The sequence below is a fragment of the Drosophila biarmipes genome, unplaced genomic scaffold, assembly GCF_025231255.1.
Source record: "Drosophila biarmipes strain raj3 unplaced genomic scaffold, RU_DBia_V1.1 ptg000018l, whole genome shotgun sequence".
In the NCBI taxonomy this organism is placed as follows: Eukaryota; Metazoa; Arthropoda; class Insecta; order Diptera; family Drosophilidae; genus Drosophila; species Drosophila biarmipes.
In genome coordinates, this window is record NW_026114536.1 from 684,764 (window position 1) to 712,161 (window position 27,398).

Consider the following 27,398-nt stretch of genomic DNA (forward strand, 5'->3'; position numbering starts at 1 on the left):
GCCGACCGGTGCACGGGCATAAACAATTTGCAAAATCACCATTCAACAGGGAAGGGGGCGCCTCGATAGGCGGTCGATTGGCACTGGACGATAGTGCGATCGATGGGCACGAGCAATATGGAAATATCGGTGATGATAAACATCGCGGCTAGCAAGTGGCAACGCCGCACCTGCGATATCGATATCGTGAGCGCCCTCTGGGTATCGATAGCTGATTAATATCGGTGCCCAGTAGGAACAGATGGAGGATCGGCGCGGGAGATTTGAAATTGCTATACGGAGGACGACCGGCGCTGTGGAAAGGAAACAAGATGGAAAGCGTCGAGGGGACGTCGAGGGAGCAACGAGGGAGCACCGAGGGAACCGGAACAATGGCTAGGTTATACAAGGGAACGCCGGAGAGTGGGAGCGCTGATTTTACTTAATCAGTAAGGGGGGAATGTGAGGAGTTGAATAACTCCACACAAATCCCAGCAGCAGAGGGCCGGACGCTCAGCAGGTACGCGGCGAATTTGCGTAGTGGCGGCGCGGCGAAGAGCGAGGACGGACAACGAGAGAGTTTGGAGATTGAGGACGGAGAACGTGAGAGTTTGGAGACAAAAGTTTGGAGAGCGAGAGAGTTTGGAGAGGCAGAGAGTTTGGAGAGGAAGAGAGTTTGGAGAGGAAGAGAGTTTGGAGACAAGAGTTTGGAGAGCGAGAGAGTTTAAAGAGCAAGAGGGTTGGACTTTGGAAAGAAGGTGCCACATCTCAGCAGCGGTGCGGCACACAAACATGCCGCATGCGTCTCCGGTATCAGCGGGACGGCAGCATCAGGCTGGACGGCGGCGGGAGGCAGTGCGTCAAGGACAAGAGGGTCAAACAGGAGCCATGGACTTTGGACCCGGTGTGGAGAGTTGTGGCGGGCCGTGTGCAAAAGGGAAATAACGGTTCCCAGAGGCCCTATATAAACCCGCAGGGCGCAGGCAGCAGGATCATTCAGTCGAGATCATTCAGTCGAAATCATTCAGTCGGGATCATTCAGTCGAGATCATTCAGTCGAGAGCATTCAGTCGAAATCATTCAGTCAAGAGCGAGCAGTCAATCGAGATCAGTCAGTCAAGAGCGAGCAGTCAGTCGAAAGCAAGCAGTCGAACGAAATCCAACCAAGCAAGCTACGAGGGAGCCACACCAGGGCGAGTCGTCGGAAGCTGCGCCGTGGGAGCCCACGAGGAGCAAGATTGTCACGTTGAGACGTTCGGGATTGGAATCTCCGAACTGAGACACAGGTGGATGAGGTCTAAGGAGGCACCACACGGCTAAGTTCTGTTCTGTCCCGCCGACAAAGTCCTGGCGTTACGCCTGGAGGGTCTACTAGACTTAGATTTGAAATCGTGAGATCAGCCAGAAGGGAGAGAAGTCCCGGAGCGGCGCGAAAGAATCCCGAGAGTAGCGAGCCAGAAGGGAGAGAAGTCCCGGAGCGGCGCAACAGAACCCCTAGAGTAGCGAGCCAGAAGGGAGAGAAGTCCCGGAGCGGCGCAACAGAACCCCGAGAGTCACAAGCCAGAAGGGAGAGAAGTCCCAGATCGGCGTATGCCCTCGAACCCAGCACAGAAGTCAAGACCTACAGCCACCTGTCAGGAGCAATTCGCAGGACATCGCCACCAGCAAGCAGGACACCACACCGCAACGGCCACGCAAGGAGGATCGAGCCCGCAGGAACGGCACGGAAAGCACGCGAAAGGGTGAGGCTAGGGTGGAACGTTCGTTTACACGAGGCACGGAAGCGAAGTGAAAAGCGAGGCAGCTTCCTGGCGTTCCGCCTTGACTGTCCGTACGATCTGAGCGGAAGCCCGTGGGACCATCCGGGACAGAGCAAGGGACAGGCGGTCGGGTATCGAGAGAAGTGATCCTGGAGAGCTCGTCAGTCTGTTCACCCTGGTCTGAGCACGGTGACGCTTCCCTAAGCCTGCACGGCTGACCCCATAGCGAGTCTGAATCGTGGCCGAGCAGTCACCGAGCCAACCACGTCAGGAGCAATCACCGGTCAAGGATCTTCGAGGAGCGACAAGACAACCCACACCGTCGGAGACAGCGAGACAAGCAAGTTATAAAGCCGACTGCAGTTATACCCGCAATAAACCCACTCCGAACCCGAGAATTCTGTGCTTTTTCACAGAACTACTGGGCGGTCACGTTTATATAAATTTGGTGGGACGAACACACTGAGCTAGCCGCACAAATACCGTAGCGAGCAGAAACTAAAGAAATCAGTTCGTTAAGATATGTTAAAAAAGACCAAAGATATATTTTTTTTTAATTTTTTCCCCGGTTGTTCCTATGGGAGCTATAAGATATAGTTGTCTGATCCGGCTGGTTCCGACTTATATACTACCTGCAATAGAAAGAAAACTTTTGGGAAACTATCAGCTCGATAGCTTTAAAACTGAGAGACTAGTTTGCGTAGAAACGGACGGACATGGCTAGATCGACTCATCAAGTGACGCTGATCAAATATATATATACTTTATCGGATCGGAATCGTTTCCTTCACTGTGTTGCAAGCTTCTGACTGAAATCATTTTACCCTCTGCATGGGTTTAAAAACAGCGCACTCTGAGAAAAAAAAAAAACATCTCAACACTGGCTCGTACGGCAGCGATATTCTAGTCCGATCGCCTTGGTCGACTTTTATTTGGCCTCTTCGGATTAGAAAGAGCCTCACCAGTCGTAAATTTTTCTTATAAACGCTTAATGGTGTTCTTAGAAGGCGCACTTTTCACATTTTTTAATTTTTTAAAAGCACGTTGAGTTTTCACAATTGACTTGTTCTGTTGAATGTAAATTTCAACTATTTCAGAGCGCTCGCGTGGCGTGTTCCATGTTAAAAATCTGCTTGGACTGACGCTTCAAACGCGGTATGTCATTAAGCGATCTGGCATCTCTGTCAAAAGTTATGGCGTCGTCAGATGGGTCCGTCGAATATGGGCAACCCTGTAAGTAAAAGTAAACCATTTTTGTTTGTTATTAATTTGAACAAATAAAGGTGCAGATGGCATTTTGGTTTGGTTGTTTGGGGCTGCAGTATCTAACCTTGCGGGTAATTCAAATTTTTCATTTTTCTTTTATTTAATACAATATGCGTTTTAAGCAATTATACATTTTGTACTTTTGCAAAAAAAAAACATACATAAAAATATAAATATAAAACATAAATATAAATATTCGATATTTAGGTTATGTATCCAGCCCTGCGGTTTTGATAGTTGGGCTCCAAACCAACCGTCCCCAGTCCGTCGCCACTTTCTGTGATACCCTTGCCATTAAAAAAAAAGAAATATCTTGGTGGGAAAAATTACTTAGACTTGGCAGGTCTTTCTGCGCAGCGAAAGTTGGTTTCAGCAGGATGCCTCGCCTTCCGTTTTTATGCTAGTAAAACAATGTATCTGAAATCTATTTTTCTCATCAATACCCACTGATTGACCTAATAATATACTTTATATGCCACGCCCACTCTAACAATCACAAACATCCAAAATGGTTAAATCTGTCTGCCGTCCACGTAACACATACAGAAACAGCGTTTAGCTGTATGATTTTAATAAAGCGTGCCGAATGTACAAAAATTATGAAACTGTATTTACGAGGTGTGTTCAAAAAATAAGGTGACTTTGTATTTTCAAGAAAAACTATTAATTTATTTATCAATATTAATGTTGTCCCCTTCAAAGTAATCCCCCTCAGATACAATACACCTATGCCAACGGTTTTTCCAATCCTCAAAGCACTTCCCATAAGCACTTTTCGGTAAAGCCTTGAGCTCTTTCATCGATGCAGTCTTTATCTCTTCAATCGTTGCAAATCTCCGTCCTTTCATAGGTCTCTTTAGTTTTGGGAACAAGAAAAAGTCACATGGGGCCAAATCCGGTGAATATGGTGGCTGAGGCATTATTGTGGTGTTGTTTTTGGCCAAAAAATATCTCACAACCAAAGATAAGTGAGCAGGGGCATTATCGTGATACAAAAGCCATGAATTGTTTTCCCCCAATTCTGAACGTTTCTTTCGTATTGCTTCTCGCAAACGGCGCATAACTTCCAGATAATACTGTTTAATGACCGTACGACCATATGGTAAGAACTCCTGATGCACCACGCCATGGTAATCGAAGAATACAGCGATCAAAACTTTGACATTTGATCGAACTTGGCGTGCTTTTTTCGGTCTTGGATCATCTGGGCTCTTCCATTGTGACGATTGGGCTTTGGTTATGACCCTTTTGAGTAAATCTGGGTCGTCGTTGACGTCATCCAACAGCTCTTGAGCGATGCTCATGCGACGGTTCTTTTGGTCAAAATTCATGCCCAAAACGTTTGAAAAAATTTCAGCAATTTCTCTGATAATGATTCGACGATTTTCCAAAACAATTTTCTTCACAGCTTGAACGTTTTCATCAGTTGTTGACGTGCTTGGGCGTCGTCATTGGCATCTTCCCGGCCATCTTGGAAGAGTTTGTACCACTTGTAAACATTTTTTTTACTCAGAACAGTTTCACCGTATGCCACTGTCAACATTTGAAGTGTTTCGGAGCACTTAATTTTATTTTTTACACAAAATTTGATGCAAATCCTTTGATCCATATTTTTCGATGGCGAAAAATCGCTGAGCACGCAAAACAACTTGTCACCTTTACGCCTCTCACAACTAAAAAAAAAAGGCGATTCAATTGAAACTTGGTACAGATGTTAGGGAAGAGTGTACCAACATAACAAAACAAAAAAATCGATAATCGAAAATATGTTGCCCGCGAAATTTGAAAAGTCACCTTACTTTTTGAACACACCTCGTATTTAGGAGATCGTTTAATACATTTTCGTCACAAAAATTTATATCAGAACTTTTGTTTACTGTAGTTGCGATCGTTGCTAGATTTTCACCTCGTTAAGTGCTGTTTTTCTTTGATCCCCAATATTTGGAGTGCGATCATTAAAAAAGATAACCTCATGCCAAACGGTTGAATTGTTGGACTCTAAAATATAAGCTCTTTAAATCAGCAACATTAAAAAGCAATATTTTAGTAAATAACTCAAAACCGATTCTTGGAAAAGTTGTTATGTATGGGTGCCGAAATTAATCTGAGAAATGCGATTCTAAGGCTGAACTTTTTTGTCTACAAACTATTATAAAATTAACAAGAATTGGGAGCGTAAGACTACCTTTTACGCTTTAAGAAAAAGCTAATATCGATCGATATTTAAATTAAATTAAATTAATTATTTGCGAACTCAGCATTTTCATATTCCTGAGGCTCCCTTCCCTTCCCATCCCTGAGGAAGGCCAGAAATTACCAAATACAATACACCATTGCACTCTACTATATCAATCCAATCATTTAAATATGATTTAAATATATTTATTGAATGAAATTCCAATCTGCAGTTTTGCTAATAAAGTATTACGAAAGAATTGTAAAAAGCTTTGGCAAAGTCGGTGTAGACTAAATCAAATTGATGATGACTGATGATCGAGTGGATACAAAAAAGATTGAACGTAGCTAAGTTAGTGGGAGTTGACCATTCAGGCATAAAACCATGTTGGTTAGGACTGATGATCCGACCAGCAAGAAGAGTTAGCTGGTTAGCTATTCGTTCAAACATTTTGGAGATATTACTTTGCTTTGCAGTTGTTTTATAATTTGGAACAATGTTGTTGTAACCAGACATGAATATAGAAGAAACTATGGGAAGTTTCCATCTATGCGCAAATAAGCCTGTGGAAATAGACATGTTAAAGATGATTATAAGGGGCTCACAAAAAACACCAATACAGATTTTGAAAAAAAATCTAGAAAGGCCATCGTAGTCTAATTTTTCTGAGTCGTTAAACTCTCAGACGCCATATAGCAGTCAAAATCAGTGACATCTAAGCACTCAATATGTAGCATCGTGGCAATGGCACTGAGTAAGTCATCGTCATTCCACAGCGAACTCGGTTCAAAGAAAGATGCTAAGTAATTAGCAAATAGATTAGCGTTCCCAATATCGAAGGCAACTGAATGACTTTCAAATGACATAAGTAAAGAAAAGTAAGAGGTTTGTTTAGAATTTACAAAGTTCCAGAATGATTTTAGAACTTTCCCCCATCTAATATTAGAAATATAATTACTGATAGAGTCTAAACTGCTAGATTTAAAATAAGTAAGAGGCAAGCGAGAATTATTTGTTGAATATATATAACAAGTAACTAAGATTAATAGGGGCTTGTGATGAGCATCAGATGCGGCTAAAGGATTATCACTGCAACATAAATTAAGACATATGTAAATCAGGATGTACAAAAATTAGATCTATAAGCATTTTAAAGTAATTAAATACAAAGTTAATCTGGACTAATCCTTATGCTAAGAAGCTCATCGATGACTAAGATTTCATGGAGAAGATGGAAATTACTGGAAACTATTGTTGATGACTCAACATCATAAGCCCACACGAGTGAAGATAGGTTGAAGTCGCCCAAAACAAATATATACTGACCATGCTCTCTATATGTAATGTTGTCCCTTTATATAAATCGAAACTGCTGCTTGGTGGTATGTGTGATAGTGTCAGGAAAATTGTCTCCGTAAGACCAGCGAAAAATGATCGAGCGGAGAATCCTCGTTCTGGAAACAGAAGTGCAACGCTGCTAACGCCGCACAGCAATTAAACCTTCTCCACCCCTGGAGCATCATGTTTTAACAGAATCTCGATCTTTACGGGTCATATGATAAAAATTCGTATCGAAGAGTTCATTATCAAAGAAATCCATGTTGAGAGAGGTTTTAATAAAAATTATGACGTGATCACCATGAGACGTTGCCTGGAAAAGGGATTGAGCCTTCGTACTCATTCCACCGACATTTTGAAAATAAATATTGATATTTGTATTGTTTGCGCATATCCGGTCATCTATGGTCATTCTATCCATAATTGGTCCAGGATCATGACCCGAATCCATAAGATGGATTCTATCGTAATTACTAAAATTAAAGCGCAACTTCCGAACAGCGCACCAATATTAGAATCAGGTTGACTGCGTATGTCGCGCAAAGCGAAAAACAAAAAGCTCTAGCTTTTGTTGTTGATGGTGCGTTAGGAAGGATGAGAGCGCCAGGGCTTGATAGAAGGGTTAACGATCGCAAAAGACGTAGCAGCAGCCGCCTCATATGGCTGGGGAGATACAGTGTCGTTGGTAGGCCTCGGTATAAGAGGTTTGAAATTAACATTTAAATTTTTAATTAATTTTTTATCTTTAGGGGAAACGGCTCCAAGAACTTTTTATGAAGGCCCGGATATCCTATCGTAAAATGTATTTTAAAGATAAAACCAAAACATCTTGGAATCACAAATAAAAAATTAGTGCAAAATGACGCGACTAAAGTTTGGCATGAAAAAAATGCTCTAGCTATTACGTGTGCGAGCACAGGCTCAGCAGATCTATTTCCCATCAGTTTAATGGGATGGAAGTTAACCGCCCTTATGCAGGCGTACACTTATACACCCAATCTCGCCCTGTCACTCATCCCAGCCAGAGATCTTTTCCACTTTTAATATTGGAGCTTTTTATAGATGCTGTTTCAAGAATTACAAGTCGGTGATTTTGGATGTACAACTGAGTATTCCTACCCATTACGATTCCCAATATGGGAACGGGTTATCCTGTCCATGGATTCTTATGACTCCCCTAGACTGGCTGTTTTTATTCCACCCTATAGAAGCCAGCGCATCCTCCAGCTCCGCTTAAGCTGCCAAGTAGCTGGTGGTGGTGGACTCAAATCGTTTCAAAATGGAGCGCTCGATGGAACTGAACCAATTTGTTTTGTGAAAACATATTTTCTTTGCATGGACAGGCTCTTATCGAAGTACCAGTGGGCATGATTCTTTTTAATGGTCTTCTCAATTGGATTATTTCCATCACTTGCATCACTGCTTCCTGTGGGTATTTTCACAAAATAATGGACTCGGACTAGGCTTCCCTTTTTATATACTCTGACCTCCTAGGGTCGTCTTTGGGATGGCTGTAGTACCTATCGTTTACGGTCAAAAACATTTTTTCACACCGTCTTTAACGCCCACTTTAATGACCAAAATGATTTAATCCTTCTGCCGCCCACAGTACCATATACTGAAATAGGTGGTGCCTTACAACATAGCTTTACTTTCTCCTTAGCACCCTTAAACTGATTAATGGGTACCTTATAGTCGAGGCACTCCACTATAGCGTTCCTCAATGCCAAAATACTACAGCTACAGCCTTGTGCAAAATGTAAACGTAAAAAAAAGTATTTAAAAATAATAAAGTAACATAATTTTTCTAATAACCATCGTTTAAAGAAGATTGGGGTGCAGTATTTTTTATTTAATTTTCTTCAACCTTTTTTGGGAAACTAGAAGAATTATATGAATGATAAAAAAAAGCTGAACATCTAGTGAAGCTCTCACCTTCTATTCTTTGATTTTTGTGTAACATGAATAATATATTGATTTAAAAACAAAAACTTCTGATATCAATCAAAAACACTTTTTAACGATATTAAAAGTATGGGGACGATCGCACCTACAGCATACCAATGTCCTGATACCTATGTTTGCGACGAAAATGAATTATACAATCTACTAAATTAATGCATTATTTTTTTTAATTACTTATCACAAAAAATTGAATGAATTGTTAGAATAAAAAATAGCTGGATACATCTTCCGTAACAATAATAAAAACGAAAATTGCAGCGGTTGATAGAAAATCATTTAATTTACTGCGGAACTAACAAATTTCAAAGCCACAAAATAATTCAATTAGGCAATGAATTCGTATGGAATTGGAGCCAGTGCGATAGGTTCCTCCAACTTCTTGACAAAATGCGCCTTCTTTGGCTGTTCCGGCTGGCGCTTTAGGCAGACCCATTGTTCCTTGACCTTTGCCTCTTTTAGGAGGCGCTCGTTTTCCTTGACGCGACGCAGGAAATCTTCCCGGCACTTGGAGTGATGGATGTGTTCAATGCGCACATTAACACGCTTGGCAAGTATCTTACCGCGTACACGCTTATTAACAATTACACCAACGGCGTGCTGAGTCACATTAAAAATTCGCCCAGTTTTGCCATGGTAAGCCTTGTATGGCAAACCCTTCTGTACGGCTCCATGTCCTTTGATGTCCACGATGTCTCCAATTTTAAAGACGCGCATATATGTCGACAGTGGTATGACGCCATGCTTTCGGAAAGGACGGGAGAACATATCCCGTGTGCCACGTCGGTAGCCCTTTGAGTTAGTCATTTTGTTGGATGTCCCCTACAAAAATAATTTTATTAAAACATCTCATGCAAGTTTTCCATCACTCCAAATTATACAGATCCTAACCTTTATGTATCGACGTGCACGCTGCCGTAAAGTTGGGAAAGGAAAGAAAGACCTCTACCTACATAGAGTTGCCACAGTTCCCCCTTTTTGACATTTATGTAGGAGCGAGTTATAAGCTTTCCTCACTGTGCATTGTACAAAAAGTTTTGACCTTTCGAAAATTAGCCACTGAGTCGAAATCAGTTCGTATTTAATGTGATCCTGCGTTTACAACAGAGCACATTCCCCATCCGATAACATCAAACGTAAACAGTAGTAGTTAATCCGAACATAAACGAACATAAATCTGCGGCTAAATAAATTTTTCTTGATCTTATCCTTAATACTGCATTCTATACACATTCGAAGCGCAAGCCAAAAACACGACCAAATGCTTAAACAGACATTAATTATATAATTCACTAATTCAATTTCACAGGCAGCGCAGTGGTTAATGCGGTAAAAAATAATTTAATAATAATTTTATTGCTTGTGTATATTTAATTATAGTAGCCCTTAATTTTAAAGTAAGCTCGGAGTGACCTGTCGGCGGCGGAAAGCTTTTGTTGTTGTTGTTTTATTTGCGCCTAAAACTCTGTGCCGCTGTCGACGTTGGCAGAGAAGCCGGCAGCCTAGAAGGAGAGCCAGATCTTCAGAGATACCTATCTTCTTCTGTCTTATAATCTGCCTGCGCGCTGCCCCCACAGAGACAGCCTTGGGCCAGTCCTATTTTTTTGCGACTTTCCGATATGTTCAGCAAGAAACCTAAATAAGTAGAAGAGCAGGTGCATTCTGTTTGAGTTATGAAAAGAGATGCAGTAGGCTGTTTAAAATGTGCGCTGCGACAAATTTTGATTTGTTATTAATTTTTTTATTATACTGAAAATATAAATATACTAGTGATCCACATTTTTTTAAACACGCTTCATTACTTTTTTCAGGAGCATTTTGGAGGACCCATACAAATGTTTAAGGCCATGTCTGACGTATAAAACAAAGTGAAAAAACAAAGAACTTAGCTGTTAAACAATAACTTTAATTCAAAAATGAATGATAGGTCAAAACTTAATGAAATATTCAGAATTTTCAAAGTGATCTCACATGGGAAGTGTCCCATGCCAATTCTCTGTATGAAGGTCACTTCTTTACTCGTGCACACAAGGTGATTTATAAGTGTATATTTGTTTTCGGTAGAGAAGGGCATAAACTTATCAACGCACTTCTTGACTTAAAATTACAGATGCGAATTTTCCATAGATTTGTGCCAAAATCTTTTTTTTACTGCACAGATATCCTTTCAAATAATAGTTTCAATTGCAAGTGGCTGTATGCAGTGGGTACTAAACCTATGTAGGGCCCGCAATAATAATAAGTATTCTCTTTAAATAAGGGAATTATGTTCGTGTTAATACTGGTGAGTCGCGCGGAAAAAGTACTATCACTACTGCGGTTCGTCATACCCTTTAAAAGCGTTTTCCCACAGAGGTCTATTCATCATCTACTATCATCTGTTGATCTGTTTCCCAGTAAGTCCCACATCCAAGTTCATGGACCTTTATATGCGATGTCCAACAATGCGATGTCAAAAGTTCTAACCGTGTCGAACGGATGGATTCTATGGGAAGGGGGTAAAGCGAAATAATCACATACGCCAAAACCACCAGCCAACCATTAAAGTGAACGAGAGGCTAACGCTTCTCATCGGGTCTTTTTTTTAATGCGCTACTTAGATGAGCTAAGGAAATTCCAGAAAAAATACCACATTTAACTAGTGAATTATGATGAATGCAGTTCGCCACTTGCCAAAGAAAAAGAAATTTAAACTTTTGCTGTGTTTGTGCAGAAGTGTGGCAAAAACTAAACCATACAAACTGAGGAAAAAAAGAAACGGTTCGAAAAACGCCCTCAGGAGGTCAGTGCAGATGAAATCCTGGAGATAATTCAATCGAGAATACCATTGAGAAGGAGCATGACCAGTTGGACTTCGTCTGGCTTGCCACAATTTCCGCCGTGCTATCCATTGGGGAAACAATGCACTCCACCACCACCAGCAGACAGTTGGCAGCGTATGCTTAGCTGGGCCTAGATGGCAAAGCATCCGCCACACTAAAATGAAGTTATAAACTACTACTATATACTTTCTATACCGCCTCTATTTACATATTTGGCATCTCAACTCTCAAATTTGGGTGCCCCGTTCAAGAGTAATATGCAAAGTACAACTTTGGGGAACTTGTAAAAATAACAATTATATTTTGTTCGTCAGTTTGACCCAAAACGTTATTTTAGAGTCCAAAAAATTCTAGACGATGTTAAAAACATCAATATAAGAAACATTCGCTCTACCACTTTTTTAAAAACTAGCGAGTTTGACGAAAAAACAGCTATAAAAAGGTACATTTTGTACACCCGTAATGGATGGAATGTTTGATTTTGATGAAGCGTGCTGAATCTGAAAAATGTAGAAAGTTTATTTATTATTTATTACAGTAGACCGTCAAAACTTTGGTTTGTTGAAGGTTCGATCGTCACAATATTTTAACTTCCTTAAGAGATGCTTTTGTTTGATATTAGTACCACGTTATAAAATTTGTTTGCACAGAATTTACTATTTTTACGTGAACGCGACCGCCAGGATGTCCTTTTAGTAATAGTAGCTTTAGTGGTTATTCTGTTTCGGAATCGTCTCTTGGATTTTATTGTAGCTTCCTGTGGTATTTTTTTGGTATAACCCTAGCTCATTTGAGTACCGCAGACCCGACAATCGTTGGTGTGATTACCAGACATTGACAGTAGAATCAAGCTGCATGCATTGCAGGTGAACTTTGAAATTCTCGGTCACGCTATTTAAAACAAGACTTTTTGACTTTTGAATCTCTTAGTCGATTCGAGTAATAAGCTTAAGCGACAACAACGGTGCAACTGCTGTCATCGGATGGTTAATGTTTGATGTGCTTTGTGGGAATCGAAGCTCCTTATTTGAGAATAGGAGGCGCAGGTGCCACAGGATTGGTTTGATTAGGCACATGTCTTGATATCAGCTGTTATCGGATGGTAAATGATGGATGTGGCCTGTGGGAATCGAAGTTTCACATTTCACTACTGGACACTATGGGAAGGGGGTATAAAGCCTATTAATCACATTGAGGAAAATCGTGAGCTAACCATACGAGTGAGCGAGAGGCTAGTAGGCCGCCAACTCTATTTGTCGACTCTTTTTTGCACCGCGGTACTCAGATAATCTAAGAAAATACCAGAAAAATACCAAATTTATCTACTGAATATCAATGAGCTCCGTTAGCCGCTGTCCAAAGAATAAGAAAGTTAAGCTATGGCTGTGTTTGTGCAGAAGTGGTGTGGAAATTAAAATTTAAAAATGGAAGAAAAACAAAGAATCACCGCAAAAGACTCCTTCAGGAGGTCAGTGCATCACTCGCATCATTGGCATCAAATGGACGCCAAAATGTTGCTCAATATTGTGGGACTTGACCGAGAGCATGTCATGAGAGGAGTGTTTACACAAAGGAAGAATGGAACCAAACCTGTTGCTTCTGCGCCTCCCATTTCCAAATGTGAAACTCCGATTCCCACAGAGCATATCATTTGTCAAAAATTCAAAACCATTCGAACAGATAGACGGAAAAAAGGTATAAATCTTTTTATAAAATTCTTTCAATTTTAACAATATATATTTCGTCACCCTACAAAGAATACAATTTTCCGACTATTGAAACTCTTAGCCAGTCTGAGTAGCGGACGGCCTTTCTCCTCCTCCCTATAAAAGCCAGCGCATCCTTCAGCACAACATTAGAGGTCAACTAGCTGGTAATGTTGTGTGTGGCTCCCCAATGCATAACTCGTCTGTGTTTCTCCTAAAAATATATTTATATTAATACCACGTAGTCCAATTCGTTTGCATTTGTCATTTAGGGATAGTAGTCCCAAGGGTCAGGCTGCTTTGCAATGGTGGTCGGTTTGACTATCATGTGCGTCAAAATAGCGTCGGATGGCAAACGTTTTGCTTAGATTGGTCGTCTGTTAAAGAATTACTAGGCTGGAAAGAAACTTTGTGTATGTATCCAGCCTTGTTCATTACCCTAACCATTAATAGGGTTGGTTTCCAAACCAACCGTCTTGAAATCCATTGGTTTCTGTGACACCGCTTGTCGCGGAACGGATTAGGCTATCGATAGTCAGGATTTTTATGAAGTCAGTATTTTTATGAAGTCTAGTATTTAGTTTAGGTTATTTGGTCGCACTAAAATCGGGTAAAAAGGAACACAATATTTGGCGGCTAAAACACATCGATTTGCGCCATGACAGAAAGGGGAAGAGAAACTGCGGTATGTAGGATAAGTAATTATGTATCAGGTTAAGAACAATTGTCTTTAGAATAAAACGCTCATTACACACCACATCACTTCAACAACTGTCCTGAGTGTTATAAGGCATTCCCGTAATCGGCCAAGCGGTGACAAATTCTTTTATTCGCACTGTGCAAGATGATGCCCACGAAGCACTCACCCAGGCGGAGCCCCAGGCTGGATGCCTCGGGCGTTCCCGCAACTGCGACCACCACGGCCACAGCAACTGGCACCGCGACCAGCTCTGCGAGTGTGGCTGGTGATCGGCAGAGGCCACAGACTCCGAAGGAAAGTGGAACAGCCGCCAGGAAAGCGGAAAGTAACCTGCAGCCCGAAGCGACGGGGCAGACTACGGATTCCACAACTGTAGTGGCGGCCTTAATGGAAAGGATCGCACGTCTGGAGTCGGAGCTGGCGAAGGCAAGAGCAAGTGGAGGACAGGCAGAGGCCGCCAGACATCCCGTTGGAACGGGGCACGCGGCGTTGGAGTGAGCGGTGCAGCGAATACACCGCCATGTTCGAGTGGAACGCTGCCACATCATGGAGCAGCGCCACGGCAGAGTTTGAGCGAAAACCTGCCCAGGCAGATGAGGGACAATCTGCAAACGGATCTCGGAATGACGCCATCGCTGCAGTTGCCGGCACAAGCGAGTGCAAATTTGCCCACAATGGAGTGCGAATTTGGCGCCGACGCTTGGCGGCCATTGGGCAAACGGACAACCTGTGTCAACAACAACAATACTGCGCTGTTCTCCGCGATCTTGTGTGAGCGCCGCAGCACAGCCGGTGCTAGGTTATGTTCACCCAGAGGTACCTGCGCCATCGCCCATATCATATGGAGCGCCGACGACAAGCATACAAGGATGGACGCCACGCAGACTACCCGATCTTCCCGATTTCGAGGGTCAGCCAGAGGAATGGCCAATATTCCTGTGTGCGTTCACGGAGACAACTGCAGCCTACCAGTGCACCGAGTTGGAGAACAACCAGAGGCTAGTGAAAGCCCTGAAGGGAGAGGCTCGCGAAACATCCATCCCAGCAACGTGCTCATCCATCCCAGCAACGTACAAGCTGTTATGGAGCAGCTACGATTCCGGTATGGACGCCCGGAGCAACTGATCCGCAGCCAATTGGAGAGCGTGCGCGAAGTGCAGCCGATTCAGGAGGCCAACATCGCGAGAATCGTGCCGTTCGCGACGAAGGTTAGCAACCTGTCAGCGTTCCTGCAGTCGACCGCGACCGGCAGCCAGCACCTAGCCAACCCAACCCTAATGGAGAAGCTGATAGCCAAGTTGCCGCTAAGCAAGAGGTTGGACTGGGCAAGGCACGCGGCCACGATACAGCCGTATCCGACAGTGGCGCACCTGAGCGAGTGGCTCCATGAATTCGCCAAACTGGTGTGCACTGTCACGGACGCCGGAGCCAGGGAACAACCGAAGCGAAGGATTCTGCACGCGAATAGTGTTCGCGAGGAGGAGCGATATGTCGACCGCCCCAGATGCTGCCCTATATGCGAGGGACAGCACCAGGTCAGGGACTGCAAGGACTTCATGAGCGCCTCTACAACGACACGGATCGAGTCCGCGAGGAAGCGACGACTGTGCTTCTCGTGCCTGGACACATGTTCCGGTTCTGCAGTAAGAGCCGCGGATGCAACGTCCTCGGATGGCAGATGAGGCATCACCACCTGCTCCACGAAGTACCTGAACGATCCAAACGGCCGCCAGTCGCAGATGGGGGCCACAGGAGGGATCAGGACCGACAGCCGTACAGAGACGGCAACAATCGGAGGGGAGTGCCACGGTCAGTGGATTCCAGCGAAAGGAACCATCCTACGTCGGCCGCAGTTGTAGACGCGCGACGTGAGCGGGATGAAGGGCGATTGGCGTACGATCGCCAGGAGTTACCGCACCGAAACCTCAACATCGACTCAATTGGAGCACACGAAGGTGGTCAGCCTGCAGATCAGCGCAGCGGGCAAACCAAAGCGCCATGGGCTGAAAAATGTGTACGGAGTGGCCAATCTGAACCTTCCGATGCAGAGCCTGCGTCAGGAGGATGTACAAGCAGTGAAGGCGAACACGCGTCTGCCGGTGATGCCGTATAACAATGCGACGCCGAGGATCCTAATTGGACTGGATCATGCGCATTTAGGAGTACCCTTCAGAACCAAAAGTTATGGATCTGGAAGGACGACGAAGTGAGATTGCCGGAGAGCTACAGCATGGCCCTCAGGAGGCTTGTCAACATAGAGCGTAAAATGAAGCGCGATGTGGACTTCGCGTCGGCTTACATCCGGATAATGGACGATTATGTCAAGAAGGGATACGCACGACGACTGGAGGCCCAGGAAGTCCAGAGGTTTCAGGAGGGCAAAGTGTGGTACCTGCCGCACTTCGGAGTGGAAAACCCGAACAAGCCTGGGAAAATCCGGCTGGTTTTCGATGCGGCTGCCAAGGTGGACGGTGTGTCTTTGAATTCAGCGCTACTGAAAGGCCCACAGCGCTACAAGCCCCTCCCAGCAGTGCTCTTCCATTTTCGGGAAGGAGCGGTTGGAGTTTGTGCAGACATCAAGGAGATGTTTCATCAGGTACTGATGCAGCCGAAGGACAGATGCGCCCAGAGGTTTCTGTGGAGAGACGGAGACGACCAGCGAGAGCCGGACGTATACGAGATGGCAGTAATGACGTTCGGAGCGGCCTGCTCACCATGTTCGGCGGACTACGTGAAGACCGTGAATGCCTTGCGGTATAGCAGCACGGACCCGCGAGCAGCCCTGGCCATCAACGAATACCACTACGTGGATGACTACGTCGACAGTTTCGCCAGCGAGGACGAAGCTATCGCCATCTCGACACGGGTGAGAGAAATTCACGCTAAAGCTGGTTTTGATTTGTGCCGATTTACCTCCAGTTCAGCAAGTGTGGTCAGAGCCCTGAACCCACTTGAGCCCATCGCCAGCGTCGGATGGACCGAAGCTGAGGAGAAGGTGCTTGGGATGTACTGGCAGCCGGCTACCGATGAGTTCAAGTTCGGCGTCAAGTACCATCGAGTCCCGAGGAACGTGATGACGGGGGAACGAGTCCCTACTAAGAGGGAGTTCCTAAGCCTGGTGTCTACGTTTGACCCGATTGGGTTCCTGAGCTGCTACATGGTGACTGCCAAACTGCTGCTGAGGGAGATTTGGCGGAGAGGAGTCAACTGGGACGAGCCGCTACCGGATGAATTGGCCGCAGCCTTCGAGGATTAGCGGCAAGGGATGAGTCGGATCCAGGAGTTCCGATGCCCGCGCCACTACTTTGGCGGCGGACGAGTGCGGGCGCTACAGCTGCACATCTTCGTGGACTCCAGTCAAACGGCGTTCGCAGCAGCGGCCTACTGGCGGGCCACGTACGAGAACGGAGACGTGCAGGCGCACTTCATAAGCTCCAAAACGAAATGCGCCCCGATGAGGACCATGTCGATCCCGCGACTGGAACTCCAAGCAGCGGTATTGGGCACGAGATTGATGGACACCGTCAAGCAGGAGCACGGTGTGGCGATCAGCAGCTGTGCGCTATGGACGGACTCAAAGACTGTGTTGCACTGGATAAGCAACACCCACCGGAGATACAAACAGTTCGTCGGAAACCGGGTGGCGGAGATTTTGGAATCGACAGGGGCGTCCCAGTGGAGATGGATCCCGTCCGCCGAAAACGTGGCGGATGACGCGACAAGGCCGCGCAAGGCCGTGGACCTGAGCATCGGTTCGCGATGGCTAAGCGGACCGCCGTTTCTACGAGGACCAGAGGAGAGCTGGCCGAGATCGAGCGAGGACTGGATTCCTCCGACGACCGACGACGAGGAAATGAAATGTGAGTTTGCCTTGGTCACGGTAAACTTTATATCCCTGCAGAGGTTCTCCAGCTATAATTGACTGGTGAGGACGACTGCGTGGGCGCTCAGATTTGTTCGACGATGCCGTGGAATACGTCGCGATGAAGAGGTCTACGGATTGACCGCGAGAAGCGTTTGCTGAGGACAGCCAAGGAAACGTCGCCAAGGACAGCCGACTGCACGGACTGTCCCCATACCTTGACGAGGACGGAGTATTGAGAGCCAGTGGAAGGATCGACGACGCGATGTGTGTGCCATACAACGCACGTCGGCCGATCATACTGTCTCACGAGGAGGCGCTGGCAGAAATGATAGTGCAGCAACACCACGAAAAGATGTGCCACCAAAACACGGAGGCGACGATCGGATCGATTCGGAGCAAGTTCTGGATAACGAACTTGCGGAGACTGCTGCGGAGGGTGGTGAGCAAATGCAACGTTTGCAAGCTGCGGAAGGCACGACCCACACAGCCTCAGATGGGCCCCCTGCCTGCGGATCGACTAGAGGCCAACGGATGGCCATTTAAGTCTACTGGCCTGGACTACTTTGGGCCGCTCTTTGTGACAATAGGACGTCGCACAGAGAAGAGGTGGGTGGCACTGTTTACGTGCCTGACCACGAGGGCTATCCACTTGGAGATGGCTCACGATTTGTCCACCGACTCCTGCATAATCGCCATGAGGAACTTCATGAGTCGCCGTGGACCAGTGGTCAGGATAAGGAGCGACAATGGGAAGAACTTCGTTGGAGCCGACCGCGAGGCCAAGAGGTTCAGCGAAGTGTTCGAGACTGCACAGATCCAGGGCGAGCTGTCGTGTAAGGGAGTCAAATGGATCTTCAACTGCCCGGCGAACCCAGCTGAAGGCGGTGCCTGGGAGAGGATGGTGCAGTGCGTGAAGAAGGTGCTGGCGCACACAATGAAGGAGCTCGCGCCCAAGGAGCATGTACTGGAGAACCTGCTGATTGAGGCGGAGAGCATCGTAAACTCTCGTCCGCTCACTCATCTACCGGTGACGGTGGACCAGGAGGCTCCACTGACGCCTAACAATTTGCTGAAAGGAGCATCGGATATCCCAGATCTCCCCAAGGATGATGGACAGGAGCCCGTGAGATCCGCTACTAGGAAGCAGTGGCGCATAGCAAGGATGATGCGCGATCGCTTCTGGAAGCGTTGGGTGCATGAGTACCTGCCAACTCTTGTGCGCAGGGAGAAATGGTGCAAGCGCGTCGAGCCTATCCGTCGAGGAGACCTTGTATTCATCTGCGATCCAGCCATACCACGAAGGGAATGGAAACGAGGCGTAGTGGAAGAGGTGTTCACCGGGAAGGATGGAGTACCTCGTCGAGCAGCGGTGCGGACTACCGATCGAGCCAAGACTATGCGTCCCGCTTCGAAGCTAGCTGTCCTGGACGTGGTGAATGCGGCTGCTTCACGGCGGTGGGGATGTCGCGGAACGGATTAGGCTATCGATAGTCAGGATTTTTATGAAGTCAGTATTTTTATGAAGTCTAGTTGTTTAGGTTATTTGGTCGCACTAAAATCGGGTAAAAAGGAACACAATATTTGGCGGCTAAAACACATCGATTTGCGCCATGACAGAAAGGGAAAGAGAAACTGCGGTATATAGGAGAAGTAATTATGTATCAGGTTAAGAACAATTGTCTTTAAATTAAAACGCTCGTTACACACCACATCACTTCAACAACTGTCCTGAGTGTTATAAGGCATTCCCGTGATCGGCCAAGCGGTGACACCGCTGATAATATTGTTAACACAAAGCATAAATCTGTCCTTTACAGTAAAAGCTCACTTTTTATTCCCGAAGAGTTAAGGTTACCACTGTGGACGGCAGTCCACCTAGTGACGAAGCGCGCCATATTCAAAAGAAATGAAAATGTACAGTAATTGTCAGATTGTTTCGAAATGTATTGCAAAAACTAAAAGACTTGCATTCCAAGACTTTAAAAAAAATTAATTGGCGTGGGAGAAAAAGTGGTGAAACCGAAAAAGTTAAAATTTGGAAAATGTGATCTGTTGGGGCCGATAGGGATAATCACCCCAGCTATTAACCTTACTGTATTCTCTCGGGGTCCACCCAAAATGAAAATTTTATTATACTTGTTACTCGTAGAGTTAAGGGTATACTAGATTCGTCGGAAAGTATGTAACAGGTAGAAGGAAGTGTTTCCGACCCCATAAAGTAAATATATTCTTTATAATCACTTACCGAGTTGATCTAGCCGTATCCGTCTGTTTGCCTGTCCGTCTGTCTGTCTGTCCGTATGAACTCTGAGAGAGAAACTATAAGAGGTAGAACAGAAAACTTGTCATACAGATTCCTGGGCTTCCTGCGCGACGCAAATTTGTTTTAGTGGGGTGCCACAATGCGCTAAAATCTGTGCCGCCTACAGTTTTTATGATAGAAAACAATTTTAACTGGAATATATTTGTTTTATCAATACCTATCGACTGACCTAAAAAAATTTGGTCACTCCCTCTCCAACGCCCACAAACCGTTATTCGCTTAAATCTGTCTGCCGGCCACATAACATATACTGAAATAGCGGGTAGGTAGTTACAATATTTCTGTGCATTTCCTTTTGCTTCCTTAAGCTGAGTAACTCTTTCTTTAATTAATAATCACTCACTAACTTCGAGTAAATACATTATATAAGGTGAGTTCTAAAGTAAACAGGACTTTTTTAATCTAGCGCCCTCTAGTGGCTCCATCTATATGTCAACTGGTGCGTTAGAATCTGCTATCGTTTATCGACTTCCAGTAAAAAGTTCATGACATTTCATTTATTGGAAGTGAGGTTATTGCGTTTTAAGTGTCAGTATGTTTTTGTCATCGGTGCGAAAACGTCCTTCGAACAAAGAGCCAACATTAAATTTGGTTTTAAAATTGGTAAAACTTTTACCTAAACGTTTCAATTTATAAAACAAGTTTATGGCGATGATTGCCTATGTAGCAGAGTGCACGAGTGGTTTCAACGTTTTCAAATTGGTCGTAAGGACATATATGACGATGAACATGTGGGCCAACCAAAATCCGTGATCACCGAAAATTCCATCGAAACTTCATAAAAAGTCAGCCGAAATAATCATTAAAATTCACGGAAATAGAATTGAACATCTCCAAAACATCGGCTTATCGCATTTTGACGGAACATTTGGGCTTACAAAAGGTGTGTGTACGGTTTGTTCCACACAAATTGACCGACGTCCAAAAAATGCTCTGAATTCAACATTCGAGGGACATTATAAAGAGGCAAAAAAAGACCCGAATTTCCTTTACAAGATTGTGACTGGTGACGAAACGTGGTGTTTTTATTATGATCCCGAAAACAAAACGCCAGAGTACTGAATGGAAGGAGGCGGACGAGCCGAAACCCAAAAAATCGCGCCTGGAGAAGTCAAGTTGTCACTCACCAGGTACGCGGCGAATTTGCGTAGTAACGGCGCGGCGAAGAGCGGTTGGAGAGCGTGAGAGTTTGGAGATCAAGCTGAGTAACGGGTATCTGATAGTCGAGGCACTTGGCTATAGCGTTCTTCCTTGTTAACTTTTGATTGCAGCTTCGAGTCACTCAAGCCACTTAGTTTATTTCACGGTCGCCATGTAACGTAATGCCATTTGTTACCATTTCATGTGGACCAGGAGGCTCCACTGACGCCTAACAATTTGCTGAAAGGAGCATCGGATATCCCAGATCTCCCCAAGGATGATGGACAGGAGCCCGTGAGATCCGCTACTAGGAAGCAGTGGCGCATAGCAAGGATGATGCGCGATCGCTTCTGGAAGCGTTGGGTGCATGAGTACCTGCCAACTCTTGTGCGCAGGGAGAAATGGTGCAAGCGCGTCGAGCCTATCCGTCGAGGAGACCTTGTATTCATCTGCGATCCAGCCATACCACGAAGGGAATGGAAACGAGGCGTAGTGGAAGAGGTGTTCACCGGGAAGGATGGAGTACCTCGTCGAGCAGCGGTGCGGACTACCGATCGAGCCAAGACTATGCGTCCCGCTTCGAAGCTAGCTGTCCTGGACGTGGTGAATGCGGCTGCTTCACGGCGGTGGGGATGTCGCGGAACGGATTAGGCTATCGATAGTCAGGATTTTTATGAAGTCAGTATTTTTATGAAGTCTAGTTGTTTAGGTTATTTGGTCGCACTAAAATCGGGTAAAAAGGAACACAATATTTGGCGGCTAAAACAGATCGATTTGCGCCATGACAGAAAGGGGAAGAGAAACTGCGGTATGTAGGAGAAGTAATTATGTATCAGGTTAAGAACAATTGTCTTTAAATTAAAACGCTCGTTACACACCACATCACTTCAACAACTGTCCTGAGTTATAAGGCATTCCCGTGATCGGCCAAGCGGTGACACCGCTGATAATATTGTTAACACAAAGCATAAATCTGTCCTTTACAGTAAAAGCTCACTTTTTATTCCCGAAGAGTTAAGGTTACCACTGTGGACGGCAGTCCACCTAGTGACGAAGCGCGCCATATTCAAAAGAAATGAAAATGTACAGTAATTGTCAGATTGTTTCGAAATGTATTGCAAAAACTAAAAGACTTGCATTCCAAGACTTTAAAAAAAATTAATTGGCGTGGGAGAAAAAGTGGTGAAACCGAAAAAGTTAAAATTTGGAAAATGTGATCTGTTGGGGCCGATAGGGATAATCACCCCAGCTATTAACCTTACTGTATTCTCTCGGGTCCACTCAAAATGAAAATTTTATTATACTTGTTACTCGTAGAGTTAAGGGTATACTAGATTCGTCGGAAAGTATGTAACAGGTAGAAGGAAGTGTTTCCGACCCCATAAAGTAAATATATTCTTTATAATCACTTACCGAGTTGATCTAGCCGTATCCGTCTGTTTGCCTGTCCGTCTGTCTGTCTGTCCGTATGAACTCTGAGAGAGAAACTATAAGAGGTAGAGCAGAAAACTTGTCATACAGATTCCTGGGCTTCCTGCGCGACGCAAATTTGTTTTAGTGGGGTGCCACAATGCGCTAAAATCTGTGCCGCCTACAGTTTTTATGATAGAAAACAATTTTAACTGGAATATATTTGTTTTATCAATACCTATCGACTGACCTAAAAAAATTTGGTCACTCCCTCTCCAACGCCCACAAACCGTTATTCGCTTAAATCTGTCTGCCGGCCACATAACATATACTGAAATAGCGGGTAGGTAGTTACAATATTTCTGTGCATTTCCTTTTGCTTCCTTAAGCTGAGTAACTCTTTCTTTAATTAATAATCACTCACTAACTTCGAGTAAATACATTATATAAGGTGAGTTCTAAAGTAAACAGGACTTTTTTAATCTAGCGCCCTCTAGTGGCTCCATCTATATGTCAACTGGTGCGTTAGAATCTGCTATCGTTTATCGACTTCCAGTAAAAAGTTCATGACATTTCATTTATTGGAAGTGAGGTTATTGCGTTTTAAGTGTCAGTATGTTTTTGTCATCGGTGCGAAAACGTCCTTCGAACAAAGAGCCAACATTAAATTTGGTTTTAAAATTGGTAAAACTTTTACCTAAACGTTTCAATTTATAAAACAAGTTTATGGCGATGATTGCCTATGTAGCAGAGTGCACGAGTGGTTTCAACGTTTTCAAATTGGTCGTAAGGACATATATGACGATGAACATGTGGGCCAACCAAAATCCGTGATCACCGAAAATTCCATCGAAACTTCATAAAAAGTCAGCCGAAATAATCATTAAAATTCACGGAAATAGAATTGAACATCTCCAAAACATCGGCTTATCGCATTTTGACGGAACATTTGGGCTTACAAAAGGTGTGTGTACGGTTTGTTCCACACAAATTGACCGACGTCCAAAAAATGCTCTGAATTCAACATTCGAGGGACATTATAAAGAGGCAAAAAAAGACCCGAATTTCCTTTACAAGATTGTGACTGGTGACGAAACGTGGTGTTTTTATTATGATCCCGAAAACAAAACGCCAGAGTACTGAATGGAAGGAGGCGGACGAGCCGAAACCCAAAAAATCGCGCCTGGAGAAGTCAAGTTGTCACTCACCAGGTACGCGGCGAATTTGCGTAGTAACGGCGCGGCGAAGAGCGGTTGGAGAGCGTGAGAGTTTGGAGATCAAGCTGAGTAACGGGTATCTGATAGTCGAGGCACTTGGCTATAGCGTTCTTCCTTGTTAACTTTTGATTGCAGCTTCGAGTCACTCAAGCCACTTAGTTTATTTCACGGTCGCCATGTAACGTAATGCCATTTGTTACCATTTCATGTGGACCAGGAGGCTCCACTGACGCCTAACAATTTGCTGAAAGGAGCATCGGATATCCCAGATCTCCCCAAGGATGATGGACAGGAGCCCGTGAGATCCGCTACTAGGAAGCAGTGGCGCATAGCAAGGATGATGCGCGATCGCTTCTGGAAGCGTTGGGTGCATGAGTACCTGCCAACTCTTGTGCGCAGGGAGAAATGGTGCAAGCGCGTCGAGCCTATCCGTCGAGGAGACCTTGTATTCATCTGCGATCCAGCCATACCACGAAGGGAATGGAAACGAGGCGTAGTGGAAGAGGTGTTCACCGGGAAGGATGGAGTACCTCGTCGAGCAGCGGTGCGGACTACCGATCGAGCCAAGACTATGCGTCCCGCTTCGAAGCTAGCTGTCCTGGACGTGGTGAATGCGGCTGCTTCACGGCGGTGGGGATGTCGCGGAACGGATTAGGCTATCGATAGTCAGGATTTTTATGAAGTCAGTATTTTTATGAAGTCTAGTTGTTTAGGTTATTTGGTCGCACTAAAATCGGGTAAAAAGGAACACAATATTTGGCGGCTAAAACAGATCGATTTGCGCCATGACAGAAAGGGGAAGAGAAACTGCGGTATGTAGGAGAAGTAATTATGTATCAGGTTAAGAACAATTGTCTTTAAATTAAAACGCTCGTTACACACCACATCACTTCAACAACTGTCCTGAGTTATAAGGCATTCCCGTGATCGGCCAAGCGGTGACACCGCTGATAATATTGTTAACACAAAGCATAAATCTGTCCTTTACAGTAAAAGCTCACTTTTTATTCCCGAAGAGTTAAGGTTACCACTGTGGACGGCAGTCCACCTAGTGACGAAGCGCGCCATATTCAAAAGAAATGAAAATGTACAGTAATTGTCAGATTGTTTCGAAATGTATTGCAAAAACTAAAAGACTTGCATTCCAAGACTTTAAAAAAAATTAATTGGCGTGGGAGAAAAAGTGGTGAAACCGAAAAAGTTAAAATTTGGAAAATGTGATCTGTTGGGGCCGATAGGGATAATCACCCCAGCTATTAACCTTACTGTATTCTCTCGGGGTCCACCCAAAATGAAAATTTTATTATACTTGTTACTCGTAGAGTTAAGGGTATACTAGATTCGTCGGAAAGTATGTAACAGGTAGAAGGAAGTGTTTCCGACCCCATAAAGTAAATATATTCTTTATAATCACTTACCGAGTTGATCTAGCCGTATCCGTCTGTTTGCCTGTCCGTCTGTCTGTCTGTCCGTATGAACTCTGAGAGAGAAACTATAAGAGGTAGAACAGAAAACTTGTCATACAGATTCCTGGGCTTCCTGCGCGACGCAAATTTGTTTTAGTGGGGTGCCACAATGCGCTAAAATCTGTGCCGCCTACAGTTTTTATGATAGAAAACAATTTTAACTGGAATATATTTGTTTTATCAATACCTATCGACTGACCTAAAAAAATTTGGTCACTCCCTCTCCAACGCCCACAAACCGTTATTCGCTTAAATCTGTCTGCCGGCCACATAACATATACTGAAATAGCGGGTAGGTAGTTACAATATTTCTGTGCATTTCCTTTTGCTTCCTTAAGCTGAGTAACTCTTTCTTTAATTAATAATCACTCACTAACTTCGAGTAAATACATTATATAAGGTGAGTTCTAAAGTAAACAGGACTTTTTTAATCTAGCGCCCTCTAGTGGCTCCATCTATATGTCAACTGGTGCGTTAGAATCTGCTATCGTTTATCGACTTCCAGTAAAAAGTTCATGACATTTCATTTATTGGAAGTGAGGTTATTGCGTTTTAAGTGTCAGTATGTTTTTGTCATCGGTGCGAAAACGTCCTTCGAACAAAGAGCCAACATTAAATTTGGTTTTAAAATTGGTAAAACTTTTACCTAAACGTTTCAATTTATAAAACAAGTTTATGGCGATGATTGCCTATGTAGCAGAGTGCACGAGTGGTTTCAACGTTTTCAAATTGGTCGTAAGGACATATATGACGATGAACATGTGGGCCAACCAAAATCCGTGATCACCGAAAATTCCATCGAAACTTCATAAAAAGTCAGCCGAAATAATCATTAAAATTCACGGAAATAGAATTGAACATCTCCAAAACATCGGCTTATCGCATTTTGACGGAACATTTGGGCTTACAAAAGGTGTGTGTACGGTTTGTTCCACACAAATTGACCGACGTCCAAAAAATGCTCTGAATTCAACATTCGAGGGACATTATAAAGAGGCAAAAAAAGACCCGAATTTCCTTTACAAGATTGTGACTGGTGACGAAACGTGGTGTTTTTATTATGATCCCGAAAACAAAACGCCAGAGTACTGAATGGAAGGAGGCGGACGAGCCGAAACCCAAAAAATCGCGCCTGGAGAAGTCAAGTTGTCACTCACCAGGTACGCGGCGAATTTGCGTAGTAACGGCGCGGCGAAGAGCGGTTGGAGAGCGTGAGAGTTTGGAGATCAAGCTGAGTAACGGGTATCTGATAGTCGAGGCACTTGGCTATAGCGTTCTTCCTTGTTAACTTTTGATTGCAGCTTCGAGTCACTCAAGCCACTTAGTTTATTTCACGGTCGCCATGTAACGTAATGCCATTTGTTACCATTTCATGTGGACCAGGAGGCTCCACTGACGCCTAACAATTTGCTGAAAGGAGCATCGGATATCCCAGATCTCCCCAAGGATGATGGACAGGAGCCCGTGAGATCCGCTACTAGGAAGCAGTGGCGCATAGCAAGGATGATGCGCGATCGCTTCTGGAAGCGTTGGGTGCATGAGTACCTGCCAACTCTTGTGCGCAGGGAGAAATGGTGCAAGCGCGTCGAGCCTATCCGTCGAGGAGACCTTGTATTCATCTGCGATCCAGCCATACCACGAAGGGAATGGAAACGAGGCGTAGTGGAAGAGGTGTTCACCGGGAAGGATGGAGTACCTCGTCGAGCAGCGGTGCGGACTACCGATCGAGCCAAGACTATGCGTCCCGCTTCGAAGCTAGCTGTCCTGGACGTGGTGAATGCGGCTGCTTCACGGCGGTGGGGATGTCGCGGAACGGATTAGGCTATCGATAGTCAGGATTTTTATGAAGTCAGTATTTTTATGAAGTCTAGTTGTTTAGGTTATTTGGTCGCACTAAAATCGGGTAAAAAGGAACACAATATTTGGCGGCTAAAACAGATCGATTTGCGCCATGACAGAAAGGGGAAGAGAAACTGCGGTATGTAGGAGAAGTAATTATGTATCAGGTTAAGAACAATTGTCTTTAAATTAAAACGCTCGTTACACACCACATCACTTCAACAACTGTCCTGAGTTATAAGGCATTCCCGTGATCGGCCAAGCGGTGACACCGCTGATAATATTGTTAACACAAAGCATAAATCTGTCCTTTACAGTAAAAGCTCACTTTTTATTCCCGAAGAGTTAAGGTTACCACTGTGGACGGCAGTCCACCTAGTGACGAAGCGCGCCATATTCAAAAGAAATGAAAATGTACAGTAATTGTCA

The 27,398-nt window shown here is 44.6% G+C and overlaps 3 protein-coding genes across 5 annotated transcripts; 2 read left to right on the plus strand and 1 right to left on the minus strand.

The window, feature by feature from the left end:
* Positions 1–8,736: 8,736 nt before the first annotated feature.
* LOC108022262 (60S ribosomal protein L21) lies at positions 8,737–9,531 on the minus strand. Its single transcript, XM_017091157.3, has 2 exons — positions 9,373–9,531; positions 8,737–9,303 (listed from the first exon to the last, which is right to left on the minus strand). The coding sequence occupies exon 2, from the start codon at positions 9,286–9,288 to the stop codon at positions 8,809–8,811; it is 480 nt and encodes a 159-aa protein (XP_016946646.1). The 5' UTR covers positions 9,289–9,303; positions 9,373–9,531; the 3' UTR covers positions 8,737–8,808.
* A 4,052-nt stretch (positions 9,532–13,583) lies between these two features.
* On the plus strand, positions 13,584–27,195 carry LOC122818489 (uncharacterized). 3 transcript variants are annotated; one of them, XM_050890260.1, is made up of 2 exons: positions 13,584–13,694; positions 26,514–27,195. In XM_050890260.1, exons 1-2 carry the CDS (start codon positions 13,668–13,670, stop codon positions 26,949–26,951), a joined length of 465 nt encoding a protein of 154 aa, XP_050746217.1. In that variant the 5' UTR covers positions 13,584–13,667; the 3' UTR covers positions 26,952–27,195. The 3 variants fall into 3 exon arrangements, with proteins under 3 accessions (XP_050746217.1, XP_050746216.1, XP_050746215.1); XM_050890259.1 differs by lacking the exon at positions 26,514–27,195 and adding an exon at positions 23,882–24,556 and having other exon boundaries at positions 13,585–13,694; XM_050890258.1 differs by lacking the exon at positions 26,514–27,195 and adding an exon at positions 21,251–21,919 and having other exon boundaries at positions 13,585–13,694.
* On the plus strand, positions 15,940–16,799 carry LOC127012073 (uncharacterized). Its single transcript, XM_050890257.1, has 2 exons — positions 15,940–16,575; positions 16,629–16,799. Exons 1-2 carry the CDS (start codon positions 15,940–15,942, stop codon positions 16,662–16,664), a joined length of 672 nt encoding a protein of 223 aa, XP_050746214.1. The 3' UTR covers positions 16,665–16,799.
* Positions 27,196–27,398: the final 203 nt, after the last annotated feature.

Excerpts from the sequence above, each read along its gene's own strand:
- LOC108022262 (XM_017091157.3), bottom strand. The coding sequence starts at position 9,288 with ATGACTAACTCAAAGGGCTACCGACGTGGCACACGGGATATGTTCTCC.
- LOC122818489 (XM_050890260.1), top strand. The coding sequence starts at position 13,668 with ATGACAGAAAGGGGAAGAGAAACTGCG. Across the intron at positions 13,695-26,513 it reads AAAGGGGAAGAGAAACTGCG|GAGGCTCCACTGACGCCTAA; the intron begins GTATGTAGGATA and ends CATGTGGACCAG.
- LOC127012073 (XM_050890257.1), top strand. The coding sequence starts at position 15,940 with ATGGCCCTCAGGAGGCTTGTCAACATAGAGCGTAAAATGAAGCGCGAT. Across the intron at positions 16,576-16,628 it reads CTATCGCCATCTCGACACGG|TTCAGCAAGTGTGGTCAGAG; the intron begins GTGAGAGAAATT and ends ATTTACCTCCAG.